The sequence below is a fragment of the Haliotis rufescens genome, unplaced genomic scaffold, assembly GCF_023055435.1.
Source record: "Haliotis rufescens isolate VD_foot unplaced genomic scaffold, xgHalRufe1.0.p SCAF_50, whole genome shotgun sequence".
Taxonomy (NCBI): domain Eukaryota; kingdom Metazoa; phylum Mollusca; class Gastropoda; order Lepetellida; family Haliotidae; genus Haliotis; species Haliotis rufescens.
In genome coordinates this window covers 667,324-683,443 of record NW_025964224.1, presented here as the reverse complement: position 1 = coordinate 683,443, position 16,120 = coordinate 667,324, and the positions used below count along the sequence as shown (strand labels likewise).

Sequence of the window (16,120 nt, the reverse complement as noted above, 5' to 3'; positions counted from 1 at the left end):
CAAACAATTGTGTGCATAAAAGGTCCTATATAAATTATATGTACATTTGATTTTTAAAATATATTTTTAGAAATTTAACTTTAAATCATACCCTTTTCTCAAAGCTTTTGATATTTAGTATTCGGGATTCCAGAGAGAGCAATGAGACACAGAGGGAAAAATAAGATGATATTCGGGATCCGGGGGAGGGTTGAGTTGGTATCTTCACGAATCAGACTTGGAGTCTGAGAAATCTCAAATTCAGAATCAGAGGTAACATCGCAGTGTAAAATCATCAAAAAACGTTTCGATTCTCTAGCTTGAGTTCCATCGTTCAGAGTCTATGTCTGAGTATAACCCGTTTCCTTGAGATTTACATTTACATGGGACATGTCGCACGTGCATGACACAGTGAGATCACGTGTCTGTCCAGGAGAGCTGTTTCCCATCGTGAACGCCACTTGCCAGTTTTAACTCTCCCGTTGTACTTGCTAAACTTGATAGATAGTAGATTCGATGCGGTTGTCCCGGTAATTATAGACACTGACCCGTTACTTGTTAAACTTGAAAGTAGATGCGATGTGATTGTCGGGTTAGACACTCAGAAACAACGACTTTCCTTCTAATGCATATCGCAACTACTATCTTCTGGCGTTGCATTCAACTGAACTCATCAATCATCGTGACACAAAGAGTTATGTCCCTTCGTTGTTACTTCATGATCTCGAGTATGACGATTGAAAAATACACTTTGACCCTGCACTAGAATCGAGACCGCAGGGGGTTATTCCGATCATATCTTATCCTAAAACCATCACATTACACAATTTAATAAAGGCAGTTGTCCAGGTGTGCACAGGCATTTTAGTGCATACCTTTCAGGTGATAAATCGAGGTCAATGTGAGGGAGTGCTCATTTAGAATTGTCACATAGTTAGTAATCATATGTTTCAGTCACTCTGCATAACTCCTTTATGCTTGTTTGTCGATTTGATTTTAGTAACGTTATATGTCCAAATACTTTAACCGAGCTTCCAATTACGATTGTTTAAGAGTTTGTACAAATATTAATTACCGATGCGGTTCCTATCAATGAATGGTCCCATTTTACAGGTAACCGGAAACGCCGCCATTTCAGGTGAGAGACTGTTTCGAAAATGACTCTACTCCGAAGATTTTTGTGTTGGGATCTTCGAACAGCGACTGTAATCGGGTACATTACTACCACGGTAAGTGACGACCGTTTAGTTAAGACCATAGCTTGATTAGTTATGTTACCTGTGTGTACAGGTGAGGCATTTTGAAGTAGCCCTGAATCAGTCGATCCCTTCTCCGCGTTTCCTGGTTTAGACATTTTAGAAATAAACAAACCTGGGGTCATTTCGCGGAAAGACTTCCGCCCGTATCCACCCTCCAAAAGTTATGTACGTAAGTATTGCCGCTCAACCCTTTTAATCATATATATTTTTGAGTGTGGATACAGGCGGAAGTCTTACCCATTTCGCTCGGCAAGCTGGGCACTCGATCATCGATGCAGTTGTGGAGACAACAGGAACTTGTTATTTGTCAGTAAGTATAGATATATACCCCCTAAATATGTAAATAGAGACTTACATATAGAGGGTATATATTTTTATTTACTGACCGATAACAAGTTCGTATGGTGGAAACCCATTGAATGATGATGTTTTGGGTTTCACAAAGATCCAGGCCTACTGCTTGAAATGCATCAACAATATAAATTTCTGGGAATTCATTTATCTTGTGTTTTCATGGCTTTTGCACCAGTTTACTCCATGTATGAGAAATAACACAGAGCTTCAGATAAGCAGCGTATTTGCGAAAAATACCCGTAGAAAATATGAAAAAAACCGAATTACTTTCAATTAACTTGCGTACAGAAATGTAGCTTTAAATGAAAAACTCAAATGTATAAAAATAGCACACGTAAATACCTAATGAAGCCTTCTCAGCGTACAAAGGAGTTAATTTCTTAAACACAATTACGAGCTAATTTTCTTTCCGAGTCAAGCCTATATATTTAGAATAGTTATCATGGTTATCTGGTTATATACAGTCAAGTCTCGTTAATCCGACACTTGTTAATCCGACAATCGGCTTTATCCGGCACTAATGATGGGAACCGAACAACCTTTCATGAACTACGACTGACCAATGAAATAACTAACAGGAAGTTAATGTTAGTCACTTAGAAAGCAGCTTTCTTAGCTTTGCGGTACCAGTTTCAAACTTGTGACTTCCATTCCAGACTATGCTTTTAAAAGTATTTTGAATAAGTCATACAGTCCGTAACAGTTGTTTTGTGTTGAGCTTTAGAAGTTGCATGATTAGAAAACATTTTCTGTTGACAATGTAACATAACCATTTGAATATTTCATTTATATATTTTTATTACGTGTTTGTATCATTATCTGTCGTGTAGTTGTCCGATTTTCCATCACGCACGTTGATACTACTTAATTTCGTTTATCCGACATACTCATTAATCCAACATAATCATATGTAACCAACAATGTCGGATTAGTGGGACTTGACTGTACATCTAAAACATTATTTCATTTTTTTAAGTCTTAAAATGTTCACTAATTTTGGGGGAAAACCCAATAGAGTGATGAATAGATGAGTGAAAAAAGATTGGCTACCCAATGAAAAATGTAATAGCCCAATTTAAATAGAAACCATAGAGTAAAAACTTAAATGGTCAAAAAGTTGTCAGAAGGTCTGTGACACTACTGGGGTCATTGTTGGCACAGGTACAATAATGCCTCCCATGTACTTTTCTCTGTAGTGGAAAAGTATGTACTTAATTATACTTAATAGCTATAACCAAAATCGGATTACAGAAATGTCTCCGAGAGTGTCGCTGAAGTTGCTTCTAGGCTATAAGGTAAACAAAACACTTCCTTGTACACCATGAGTTTAGGTGACCGCCAGTATGAAATTGGTTTTGTGCATTGTGAAAATAGACCTAAATCTATTGCCGAGACAGGGTACCTTTGTTGGTCGCCATTGTGAACCTTTGGTTGTTGTTCTGCACGGTTTGTCCATCCGCGGACTTGTATATATGGTTATATAGGTCCGTGGACTGTCTCTTTGCAACAATAATTTTGCAAATTATGTTGTGGGTTATAAAACTGCTAGATGGCTTGAGGCACTAAATCTACACTCTACTTTGAACACTGGTAATATACAGAATTACCTAGTTGAACTATGGACCATCTGTCTTGCTTGAAATAGTGTTGAAAGTGGCTCAGATAAGCTGTAATTCCAAGCCGCCTGTCAGTGATTTGTAGTTTCTGTTCCATCAGCAATGATCAGTTGTGTTTGTTTCATGTTTGCAGGTCACAGCCATATTTGCCTTGCTGATGAGGGCTTTGGATGTCTCCGCCATCGCAAATTATGATTTCGAGATCAGCCAGGGTTTCCACACAGCATGGAGATCTCATCAGTGGCAGGGTAAGTGATGGTTCTACCATGGACATGGTGGAAGTGTGTGACTCGATGTACAGATTTACATGGCTGTGTGTACCTGTCAGTGTGACTCGATGTACTGATTGACATGGCTGTGTTTACCTGTCAGTGTGTGACTCGATGTACTGATTGACATGGCTGTGTTTACCTGTCAGTGTGTGACTCGATGTACTGATTGACATGGCTGTGTTTACCTGTCAGTGTGTGACTCGATTACAGATTTACATGGCTGTGTTTACCTGTCAGTGTGTGACTCGATGTACAGATTTACATGGCTGTGTTTACCTGTCAGTGTGTGACTCGATTACAGATTTACATGGCTGTGTTTACCTGTCAGTGTGTGACTCGATGTACAGATTTACATGGCTGTGTTTACCTGTCAGTGTGTGACTCGATTACAGATTTACATGGCTGTGTGTACCTGTCAGTGTGTGACTCGATGTACAGATTTACATGGCTGTGTGTACCTGTCAGTGTGTGACTCGATGTACAGATTTACATGGCTGTGTTTACCCGTCAGTGTGTGACTCGATGTACAGATTTACATGGCTGTGTTTACCTGTCAGTGTGTGACTCGATTACAGATTTACATGGCTGTGTGTACCTGTCAGTGTGTGACTCGATGTACAGATTTACATGGCTGTGTGTACCTGTCAGTGTGTGACTCGATGTACAGATTTACATGGCTGTGTTTACCCGTCAGTGTGTGACTCGATGTACAGATTTACATGGCTGTGTGTACCTGTCAGTGTGTGACTCGATTACAGATTTACATGGCTGTGTGTACCTGTCAGTGTGTGACTCGATGTACAGATTTACATGGCTGTGTTTACCTGTCAGTGTGTGACTCGATGTACAGATTTACATGGCTGTGTTTACCTGTCAGTGTGTGACTCGATGTACAGATTTACATGCCTGTGTTTACCTGTCAGTGTGTGACTCGATGTACAGATTTACATGGCTGTGTTTACCCGTCAGTGTGTGACTCGATGTACAGATTTACATGGCTGTGTGTACCTGTCAGTGTGTGACTCGATGTACAGATTTACATGGCTGTGTTTACCTGTCAGTGTGTGACTCGATGTACAGATTTACATGGCTGTGTTTACCTGTCAGTGTGTGACTCGATGTACAGATTTACATGGCTGTGTTTACCTGTCAGTGTGTGACTCGATGTACAGATTTACATGCCTGTGTTTACCTGTCAGTGTGTGACTCGATGTACAGATTTACATGGCTGTGTTTACCTGTCAGCGTGTGAGAGGCAACTAACAGGATCGGGTGACTCGCTGACTTGCTTGATGTATGTCATCGTATCCCAATTCCTTGGATCAAGGATCATGATGTCAGTCACTGGATTGTCTGGTCCAGACTTGATTATTTACAGACCGCCGTCATGGCTGGAATATTGCTGAGTGCGGCGTTAAACAACAAACAAACAAACAAACAGTGTGTGACTCCATCTGCCTCCTGTTGCAGCCTTCCTGGCCAGTGACGTTATCCTGCTTGTCTTCCACGTCGGCATCATCATCTTCTCAGTGTACATGTCCGTGATGGTCTCAAACCGGGTGAGTAGACAACAGTGTCCAGTCACTCTCGTTACGATCAGATCTACCCCCCTGCATGGCGATCATCTGGTTTATGTTCCAGAGCAACCCATGCTTGCTGGAGGCGACTAATGATCCTCTGCTTCATCATACTAAAATATGCTTAAAGATGGTACTTGTTACCCTGCCTGGATCTTGACCTCACAGGAAAAAATAGAGATTGCTTGTCTTGGAGAATAATTATGTCTCAGTGGAGTATCCATGTTAAAGTGAGGCATGGTATCTAAGTGGGCTAGCACCAAATTAGTCAGGACCAGTACACGCACGCATGGTGTGTGTGGAGTGAGTGAGTTTTGTTTTGCATCGCTTTTAGCAATATTCCAGCAATATCATGGCGGGGGACACCTGAAATGGGCTTCACACATTGTACCCATGTCGGGAATCGAACCCGGGTCTTCGGCGTGCTGAGCGAACACTTTAACCACAAGCTACCCAACTGCCCCTGTATGTGTGGAACATTGCTAAAAGCAGAATGAAACCCAAGTCACTCCCCGATTCACTGACACAGCAACAAGTCTAAGTGTCTGATGCTGAACAGTGGAGGGTGTTATGAGAACGTGATACGGGGACCGCAAGACTCGTACAAATGACTGTCTGAGATAGATCATTTGTACAAGTGACTTCCAGTCAATGGCCCAAAGAACTTTACAACTCTCACAAAAATGTGGTCACATTGGAGCTGTGTGATGGGGTTGCCCTCAAAGCTAGTTGAAACAACGTCTTCTTCAGCAAGACCTCACACAGCTCATTCTCTCTGTCAAGAACAAGCAGTTGATGCATTAAGCATGTTAAGGAGTAATGCTGGATAAGTATTCAAATATAAAAAATATCTAGGATTTTACTACTTATGTCAAACAAATACACCAATGCAGCTCTCTAAGTTCGTTATTTTTTGTTAGGGAGCCAAGCGGCTCCAAACATGAATATTTTAGGAGCCAAACCTCGATTTTTGGAGCAAACAGGTTATGTTGTCTTTTAGGTAGCCAAGGGGCAAGCAGTAGATAAATTTAGGTCGCCAATCATAGACTTAAGTCCCATTTGGTCACAAAAAGGTGGCTACTTAGAGGGCTGCAATACTACTAGGGCATTAACAATTGTATTTGGTTGTTTTACAGCACTTTGTGATGTACATGAGGGAGACTAGATGGTACCTGTACTTCATCATCTCATATGTCTTCATCGAGTTCTGCTTCTCTCTCTTCGAGTTCTCCTACTATGGACTCAACACCTTCGTAAGTACACAGGCATTGAGGCAAGCGAGTGCCATGAGCCCCCACCCCCACCCCACCCCCTACAGGCATTGAGGCAAGGGTAATGACATGAGGGGGCATCCCCACCCCCTACAGGCATTGAGGCAAGGGTTGTGACATGAGGGGGCACCCCACCCCACCCCACCCCACCCCCTACAGTCATTGAGGCAAGGGTTGTGACATGAGGGGGCACCCCACCCCCTACAGTCATTGAGGCAAGGGTTGTGACATGAGGGGGCACCCCACCCCACCCCACCCCCTACAGGCATTGAGGCAAGGGTTTTGACATGAGCCCCCCCTACAGGCATTCCCTCCTACAGGCATCCCCCCCTACAGGCATCCCCCCTACAGACATTGAGGCAAGGGTTGTGACATGAGGGGGCACCCCACCCCCTACAGTCATTGAGGCAAGGGTTGTGACATGAGGGGGCACCCCACCCCACCCCACCCCACCCCCTACAGGCATTGAGGCAAGGGTTTTGACATGAGCCCCCCCCTACAGGCATTCCCTCCTACAGGCATCCCCCCCTACAGGCATCCCCCCTACAGACATTGAGGCAAGGGTTGTGACATGAGGGGGCACCCCACCCCCTACAGGCATTGAGGCAAGGGTTGTGACATGAGGGGGCACCCCACCCCCTACAGGCATTGAGGCAAGGGTTGTGACATGAGGGGGCACCCCACCCCCTACAGGCATTGAGGCAAGGGTAGTGACATGAGGGGGCACCCCACCCCCTACAGGCATTGAGGCAAGGGTAGTGACATGAGGGGGCACCCCAACCCCTACAGGCATTGAGGCAAGGGTTGTGACATGAGGAGGCACCCCCCCATCCCCCCTCTTCACTTTACTACTATGGTTAAGTTTTTCTGTATTTTTGTTTTCCTTTTTGTGAGGACAAGATATAATGAAAATACAATTCAGGTTATTTAGCTAATCTTGATGAAGATGTCCTGATATTTTCTTTGCCATGTTTGCAGCCTCAGTGTTGTGATAGAATATTAAAGTATGAAACTGATACAACTTGTTGTCCCTAATAAATCAGTTGTACTGACTTATATGACACAAATGACCTTATCCTCTGATAACGTGGCAGTGTTCATCAATGCAAATCATGTGTTCTTTTGTTTTTTTTATTTTTTGTAAAAAAAAATGTCTGGGAAGAAAAAAAATTATTGTGCATGTTTACTGCTCCATGTATTTGTGTGCATGTTGTTGGGGGTCAATGCTTAATTGTTGTATTCGGAAGACAGGGATTTATCTGGACCTGCTCAGAGGCCGATATTCAGTCCCAAGTGTGCAGCAAATCAAATATTCTCAGTTATAACTAATAATATCCCAATCCCTCAGGATTTCCAAAAATTAGCACATTATTTTTTAACAATATCAGTTTTTTCTCCCCATTTTGCCTGCCATGGGCACTTAGTATGCATTCCTGGGATTAACCCAGATAGGAATTAAAAATAGTGCTTTCAACATGTTTGAGATTATTATTTCACTTTTGTTTTTCTTAGGGTTATTGTTACCTCTTTTGAAGACGTTGAAGACTTACTTAAGTTTATTAATAAATTCCTCAGACAAGAATAAACATCGCCCAAATTGGTTGTAGTCAGATTGGAAAAGTTCTTTCTTAACCACAAGATCTACTTAATTTCAATTTTAGAGAATAATTTAAAATTATGTCTTCAGTATCTTCATAAGAGGCCATATGACCGTGGCGGGCATTTCAAATGTTTAAAATTGCATGTTTTTGACAAATCCAGTGGCATGGTTGAAGAGTTTATTGCCTGTTATTTGACAAATCCAGTGGCATGGTTGAAGAGTTTATTGCCTGTTTTTGACAAATCCAGTGGCATGGTTGAAGAGTTTATTGCCTGTTATTTGACAAATCTAGTGGCATGGTTGAAGAGTTTATTGCCTGTTATTTGACAAATCCAGTGGCATGGTTGAAGAGTTTATTGCCTGTTATTTGACAAATCCAGTGGCATGGTTGAAGAGTTTATTGCCTGTTATTTGACAAATCCAGTGGCATGGTAGAAGAGTTTATTGCCTGTTATTTGACAAATCCAGTGGCATGGTTGAAGAGTTTATTGCCTGTTATACCAACTCTTCTCTGTTTACTCACCTTGATTTTCACTCACTTAATGAATTATTAAACGTCACACAATGAATGAGGCTAGTCATTACCCATGACAATTGTGTTGAAACAACAGAATGGAAATAGACTGGATATCACCAACATATGAGACAATACAAACATGCATTATTCAAATTGAAAACTTGCCACATAATTTATTGCAGTGGCCTCCTGGGAAGGTAGTGAGGGAGAAGAAGCCTGTTTTGGGTTCTGTTATGTGATTGAAGTGAAGAAGGAAACGCAGCGTTAGGATAAATCGACTAATATGAATATCCAAATTGATGGACTCTGTGAAGTTTGTGATGTACTTACACTGCTGATCAGTATTCAATTTTTGTTACAGAGACTTTCCTTTGTGGTGTTCTTGTGGCTGTACTGGCTTGTGAAGACCTGCATCTACGTACGTACAGCACCCTACTGCCCCCTACTTCATGGCTGACACCAGGTGTCAATAGTGGGGTGTACTGGCACTAACAGTGTCAATAGTGGGGTGTACTAGCACTAACAGTGTCAATAGTGGGGTGTACTAGGACTAACAGGTGTCAATGGTGGGGTGTACTAGGACTAACAGGTGTCAATAGTGGGGTGTACTAGCACTAACAGTGTCAATAGTGGGGTGTACTAGCACTAACAGTGTCAATAGTGGGGTGTACTAGGACTAACAGTGTCAATAGTGGGGTGTACTGGCACTAACAGTGTCAATAGTGGGGTGTACTAGCACTAACAGTGTCAATAGTGGGGTGTACTAGGACTAACAGGTGTCAATGGTGGGGTGTACTAGGACTAACAGGTGTCAATAGTGGGGTGTACTAGCACTAACAGTGTCAATAGTGGGGTGTACTAGCACTAACAGTGTCAATAGTGGGGTGTACTAGGACTAACAGTGTCAATAGTGGGGTGTACTAGGACTAACAGGTGTCAATGGTGGGGTGTACTAGGACTAACAGGTGTCAATAGTGGGGTGTACTAGGAGTAACAGTGTCAATAGTGGGGTGTACTAGGACTAACAGGTGTCAATAGTGGGGTGTACTAGCACTAACAGTGTCAATAGTGGGGTGTACTAGGACTAACAGTGTCAATAGTGGGGTGTACTAGGACTAACAGGTGTCAATGGTGGGGTGTACTAGGACTAACAGGTGTCAATAGTGGGGTGTACTAGGAGTAACAGTGTCAATAGTGGGGTGTACTAGGACTAACAGGTGTCAATAGTGGGGTGTACTAGCACTAACAGTGTCAATAGTGGGGTGTACTAGGACTAACAGGTGTCAATAGTGGGGTGTACTAGGACTAACAGGTGTCAATGGTGGGATCTACTAGCACTAACAGTGTCAATGGTGGGGTGTACTAGGAGTAACAGTGTCAATGGTGGGGTGTACTAGCACTAACAGTGTCAATAGTGGGGTGTACTAGCACTAACAGTGTCAATGGTGGGATCTACTAGCACTAACAGTGTCAATAGTGGGGTGTACTAGGACAAACAGGTGTCAATGGTGGGGTGTACTAGGACTAACAGGTGTCAATGGTGGGGTGTACTAGGACTAACAGTGTCAATGATGGGGTGTACTAGGACTAACAGGTGTCAATAGTGGGGTGTACTAGCACTAACAGTGTCAATAGTGGGGTGTACTAGCACTAACAGTGTCAATGGTGGGGTGTACTAGGACTAACAGGTGTCAATAGTGGGGTGTACTAGGACTAACAGGTGTCAATGGTGGGATCTACTAGGACTAACAGGTGTCAATAGTGGGGTGTACTAGCACTAACAGTGTCAATGGTGGGGTGTACTAGGACTAACAGGTGTCAATAGTGGGGTGTACTAGGACTAACAGGTGTCAATAGTGGGGTGTACTAGGACTAACAGGTGTCAATGGTGGGATCTACTAGGAGTAACAGTGTCAATGGTGGGATCTACTAGGACTAACAGTGTCAATAGTGGGGTGTACTAGGACTTACAGGTGTCAATGGTGGGGTGTACTAGGACTAACAGTGTCAATAGTGGGGTGTACTAGGACTAACAGTGTCAATAGTGGGGTGTACTAGGACTTACAGGTGTCAATGGTGGGGTGTACTAGGACTAACAGGTGTCAATAGTGGGGTGTACTAGGACTAACAGTGTCAATGGTGGGATCTACTAGCACTAACAGTGTCAATGGTGGGATCTACTAGCACTAACAGGTGTCAATGGTGGGGTGTACTAGGACTAACAGGTGTCAATAGTGGGGTGTACTAGGACTAACAGGTGTCAATAGTGGGGTGTACTAGCACTAACAGTGTCAATAGTGGGGTGTACTAGCACTAACAGTGTCAATGGTGGGGTGTACTAGGACTAACAGGTGTCAATAGTGGGGTGTACTAGGACTAACAGGTGTCAATAGTGGGGTGTACTAGGACTAACAGGTGTCAATGGTGGGATCTACTAGGACTAACAGGTGTCAATAGTGGGGTGTACTAGGACTAACAGGTGTCAATGGTGGGATCTACTAGGACTAACAGGTGTCAATAGTGGGGTGTACTAGCACTAACAGTGTCAATGGTGGGGTGTACTAGGACTAACAGGTGTCAATAGTGGGGTGTACTAGGACTAACAGGTGTCAATAGTGGGGTGTACTAGGACTAACAGGTGTCAATGGTGGGATCTACTAGGAGTAACAGTGTCAATGGTGGGATCTACTAGGACTAACAGGTGTCAATAGTTGGGTGTACTAGCACTAACAGTGTCAATGGTGGGGTGTACTAGGACTAACAGGTGTCAATGGTGGGATCTACTAGGACTAACAGTGTCAATAGTGGGGTGTACTAGGACTAACAGTGTCAATGGTGGGGTGTACTAGCACTAACAGTGTCAATAGTGGGGTGTACTAGCACTAACAGTGTCAATAGTGGGGTGTACTAGCACTAACAGGTGTCAATAGTGGGGTGTACTAGGACTAACAGTGTCAATGGTGGGGTGTACTAGGAGTAACAGGTGTCAATAGTGGGGTGTACTAGGACTAACAGGTGTCAATGGTGGGATCTACTAGGACTAACAGGTGTCAATAGTGGGGTGTACTAGCACTAACAGTGTCAATGGTGGGGTGTACTAGGACTAACAGGTGTCAATGGTGGGATCTACTAGGACTAACAGGTGTCAATAGTGGGGTGTACTAGCACTAACAGTGTCAATGGTGGGGTGTACTAGGACTAACAGGTGTCAATAGTGGGGTGTACTAGCACTAACAGTGTCAATGGTGGGGTGTACTAGCACTAACAGTGTCAATGGTGGGGTGTACTAGCACTAACAGTGTCAATGGTGGGGTGTACTAGGACTAACAGGTGTCAATAGTGGGGTGTACTAGCACTAACAGTGTCAATGGTGGGGTGTACTAGGACTAACAGGTGTCAATAGTGGGGTGTACTAGGACTAACAGTGTCAATGGTGGGGTGTACTAGGACTAACAGGTGTCAATGGTGGGATCTACTAGGACTAACAGTGTCAATGGTGGGATCTACTAGGACTAACAGGTGTCAATAGTGGGATCTACTAGGACTAACAGTGTCAATAGTGGGGTGTACTAGCAGTAACAGTGTCAATAGTGGGATTTACTAGGACTAACAGTGTCAATGGTGGGATCTACTAGGACTAACAGGTGTCAATAGTGGGGTGTACTAGCACTAACAGTGTCAATGGTGGGATCTACTAGCACTAACAGTGTCAATAGTGGGGTGTACTAGGACTAACTGGTGTCAATAGTGGGGTGTACTAGGACTAACAGTGTCAATGGTGGGGTGTACTAGGACTAACAGGTGTCAATGGTGGGGTGTACTAGGACTAACAGTGTCAATGGTGGGGTGTACTAGCACTAACAGTGTCAATAGTGGGGTGTACTGGCACTAACAGTGTCAATAGTGGGGTGTACTAGCACTAACAGTGTCAATAGTGGGGTGTACTAGGACTAACAGTGTCAATGGTGGGATCTACTAGGACTAACAGGTGTCAATAGTGGGATCTACTAGGACTAACAGTGTCAATAGTGGGGTGTACTAGCAGTAACAGTGTCAATAGTGGGATCTACTAGGACTAACAGTGTCAATGGTGGGATCTACTAGGACTAACAGGTGTCAATAGTGGGGTGTACTAGCACTAACAGTGTCAATGGTGGGATCTACTAGCACTAACAGTGTCAATAGTGGGGTGTACTAGGACTAACAGGTGTCAATAGTGGGGTGTACTAGGACTAACAGTGTCAATGGTGGGGTGTACTAGGACTAACAGGTGTCAATGGTGGGGTGTACTAGGACTAACAGTGTCAATGGTGGGGTGTACTAGCACTAACAGTGTCAATAGTGGGGTGTACTAGGACTAACAGTGTCAATAGTGGGGTGTACTAGGACTAACAGCGTCAGTAGTTAGTTATAGGTGTCAATGGTGTGTGCTATGAGTTACAGGTGTCAATTACAGTACTACTGAGAGTGTTATACCTCTTGCTATACTATTGGGATACTGGACCAATGTGATGTGTATTGCAATAGTATCTCGGTTATGGTTTTCACTATTCTTCTACTATATAGCAATAGTGAAACTGCGACCATCTTTGCGAGTACTGTAATAGAGGTGGGATAATCTTCAAGTAAGGGGAAAGGGTTGCCAAATGTTTAAAGATGCCACAACTAAGTGTGCAGAGTTGTGTCCCCTTCTTCCCAGCATCCCTGGTTTGTGTTCAGCCCCAGGTTTGTGCTCAATCAGTGTCCATAGGTTGCTTCTTAAATGGTATGAGTGGTAAATTTCTGATCCTTCAAGTTTCAGAAGGAATTTGATAGATTTGTTTACTTTCAGATATGTTTCTCATGTGTGCTGTACTCGAGATATGAGCAGATGGCAGATGAAATGGCGATGGAGCTTCGGTTCTCTGAGAAGAAGTACAGTCACTCCTACGCATAGACACCTAGTGTCTCGGTGACCCTGGGACATTATTACAAGGAAATTGTTTCATGATCAGCAAGTTCCACTTATTGATATCTTGCCATTCTGTCTTTTGGACTCTGCCAGAGAGTGAAGAACATAAGTAAACTTTGGGCTATGTTGAAAATGTATTATTGGGCATGTGATATTAATATTGAAGGTGTTAAAATTACATTCATTTCCTTGCCTTTTTCTTGACCTAAAGAATAGAAGAGTAATATTTGGGACATTCTGTGAAATTATCAGCGATTGTTATTTTTTTCAGCAAATAAGATACATTCTGGTTGGGTCTATGTTTAAGGGGAACTAATGTGATGAAGGTTTAATATACAAACATCATCTAGAACATGTAGAAAGATCTGAGAAAATTGCTGAAATTTTTATTACAACTGACTTTAGTGAGCAGCAAATAACATGATACATTCCTCTTCATTTTGAATATATGATTGCCAATATATTAAATACTGATACATAGGTTTAGTTTGAACTTGTACATAATTCATTACAGACTAGTTATCGTGGTTATCAGAGAATAAGTTTGCATTGTAAATTAAGATTTCTTCATTTGTTTGTACTCCCTTTAGTAAAGTCAAAGCTATTGTCATGTAAAGCTTGTCCAGAATAAGAACAAGTAATGTCACAGCATGTGTTTTTTTCAAAACACAATAACAGTGCCTTGAACAAATTTACGAAGTTATTTTTTGTTAAGCAGGTGAAACTGTTCAATTAAGTTCTACTCTATGGACAAAACTAACAACATCAAAAAGCCACCAGCCAAGCTATGATTGGTTATCGTGGTTAGTATTTAAATACATTTTGTTTTGTTTCACTGATGGAAGAAGGAAAATACGACAGTTAAATGTGGTTAATATTATCCATAGCTTATTGACTAAATGCATCTAAATGGCTGTGGCAATTATCCACTCTTGTGAGTACATGTTGATGCATGGGTTTTCTGTAAAAACAGTTGGATTAAGTTGGTTTCTTTTTATCAGTGACAGGAATAAGAAACTTATCTCTGAGAAGGACAGGTGGTGTGACAGTTAGGAGAGGGACAGGATGAAGTTGTACATAGTATTCATCACTGATTCATCCATGTTTCATATAACCTTTGTACATATGGCACTTTAGATGCAGGTTCTTTATAACCATTGTAAGAAAATTACACTTTATGTGTTTCAAACAGAAAACCAGATATTTTCATGATTTTCATTTGATTAATTTTGGTAAAATTACTAAATTGAATTGACACGGTAGTGCAAGTTTCATGTTGCTAAGTCTATATGTCAAGCATGCTTCTTTTGTATGATTATATTCCATTCATGGATCATGGATCATAATATTGTCAAGAATATTTTATACTTAAATAGAAATAAATGTTTTATAGAAAATGATTGGAACATTGTGTTTATGTCTTCATGGTCTGCAGTGTGAGGGGGTGTGGGGTAGCCAAGTGGTTAAAGCGTTTGTGAGTCACACTGAAGGCCTGGGTTTGATTTCCCACTTGGGTACAACGTGAAGCTCTTTTCTGGTATATCCTGCCGTGATGTTGCTGGAATATTGCTAAAAATCTATACTCACTCACTCACTGTGTGTGAGCTGTTCCCTGGTTAAGTGAACAAGGAGTAGGTATTCTAGTGGACTCGAGGGGCAAGTACAGGCCATGGGGTAGCCTAGTGGACTCTAGGGACATGTACAGGCCGTGGGGTGGTCTAATGGACTCTAGGGGCAAGTACAGGCCGTGGGGTAGTCTAATGGACTCTAGGGACAAGTACGGGCTATGGGGCGGTCTAATGGACTCTAGGGGCAAGTACAGGCCGTGGGGTAGTCTAATGGGCTCTAGGGGCAAGTAGATCATGAGCATCGATCCACCCAATTGGGATATGATGACAGGCATCAAACAAGTCAGCGAGCCTGACCGCTCGATCCTGTAAGTCGCCTTTCAAGACATGCATAGTCCCTGTAGGAGACGCCTGTAACAGGACCAGGTGGATCTGGTTGTCTTGTAGTGTGGCTTGTTCGATGTCTGACATCTGTTGAACAAGACCGGCTTGCACAATAATAGTTGAATGTCTGGCATCTGTTGAACAAGACCGGCTTTCACAATAATAGTTGAATGTCTGGCATCTGTTGAACAAGACCGGCTTGCACAATACCAGTTGAGTGTGTGGCAACTGTTGAACAAGACCGGCTTGCATAATAACGATTGAATGTCTGGTATCTGTTGAACAAGACCGGCTTGCATAATAACGATTGAATGTCTGGTATCTGTTGAACATGAAGTCATGTTCACACTGCATGTACATCTGTTCATCTGTTCAGATTATTGCGAGATAACAGAACAATTAGAAATAACAACAGTATAAAAGGATACATAATTGTTTTATTAAGGTTACGGTTTGTTAATCATGCATTGATGGTTATATAGACATATGCCTCAGAACATCAGTATTGTCATACAGTTCAAAGTATTACCAGACATGACCCATTGTGTTACTATAGGTAACAACACACAATATATATATACTCAACAACAAAAGTTCCTGTGACACCAATATTTTGGTGTATTTTTCAAACAAGTAAAGTTTGGTTTTCAATATTGTAGTACATGTATGGAATCAAGTCACAAAAACCCAACTGCTACAGAAAAGCATGCATTCAATGCAAAAGTTGACTTTTATGCAAGCCCCATGCATTTCACTACCTAAGAATTGATAA

The 16,120-nt window shown here is 42.3% G+C and overlaps 1 protein-coding gene across 1 annotated transcript; it reads left to right on the top strand.

The window, feature by feature from the left end:
* Positions 1 to 1,064: 1,064 nt before the first annotated feature.
* Positions 1,065 to 14,796, top strand: LOC124151381. Its single transcript, XM_048384726.1, has 6 exons — positions 1,065 to 1,208; positions 3,342 to 3,456; positions 4,951 to 5,039; positions 6,194 to 6,310; positions 8,807 to 8,863; positions 13,277 to 14,796. Exons 1-6 carry the CDS (start codon positions 1,137 to 1,139, stop codon positions 13,379 to 13,381), a joined length of 555 nt encoding a protein of 184 aa, XP_048240683.1. The 5' UTR covers positions 1,065 to 1,136; the 3' UTR covers positions 13,382 to 14,796.
* Positions 14,797 to 16,120: the final 1,324 nt, after the last annotated feature.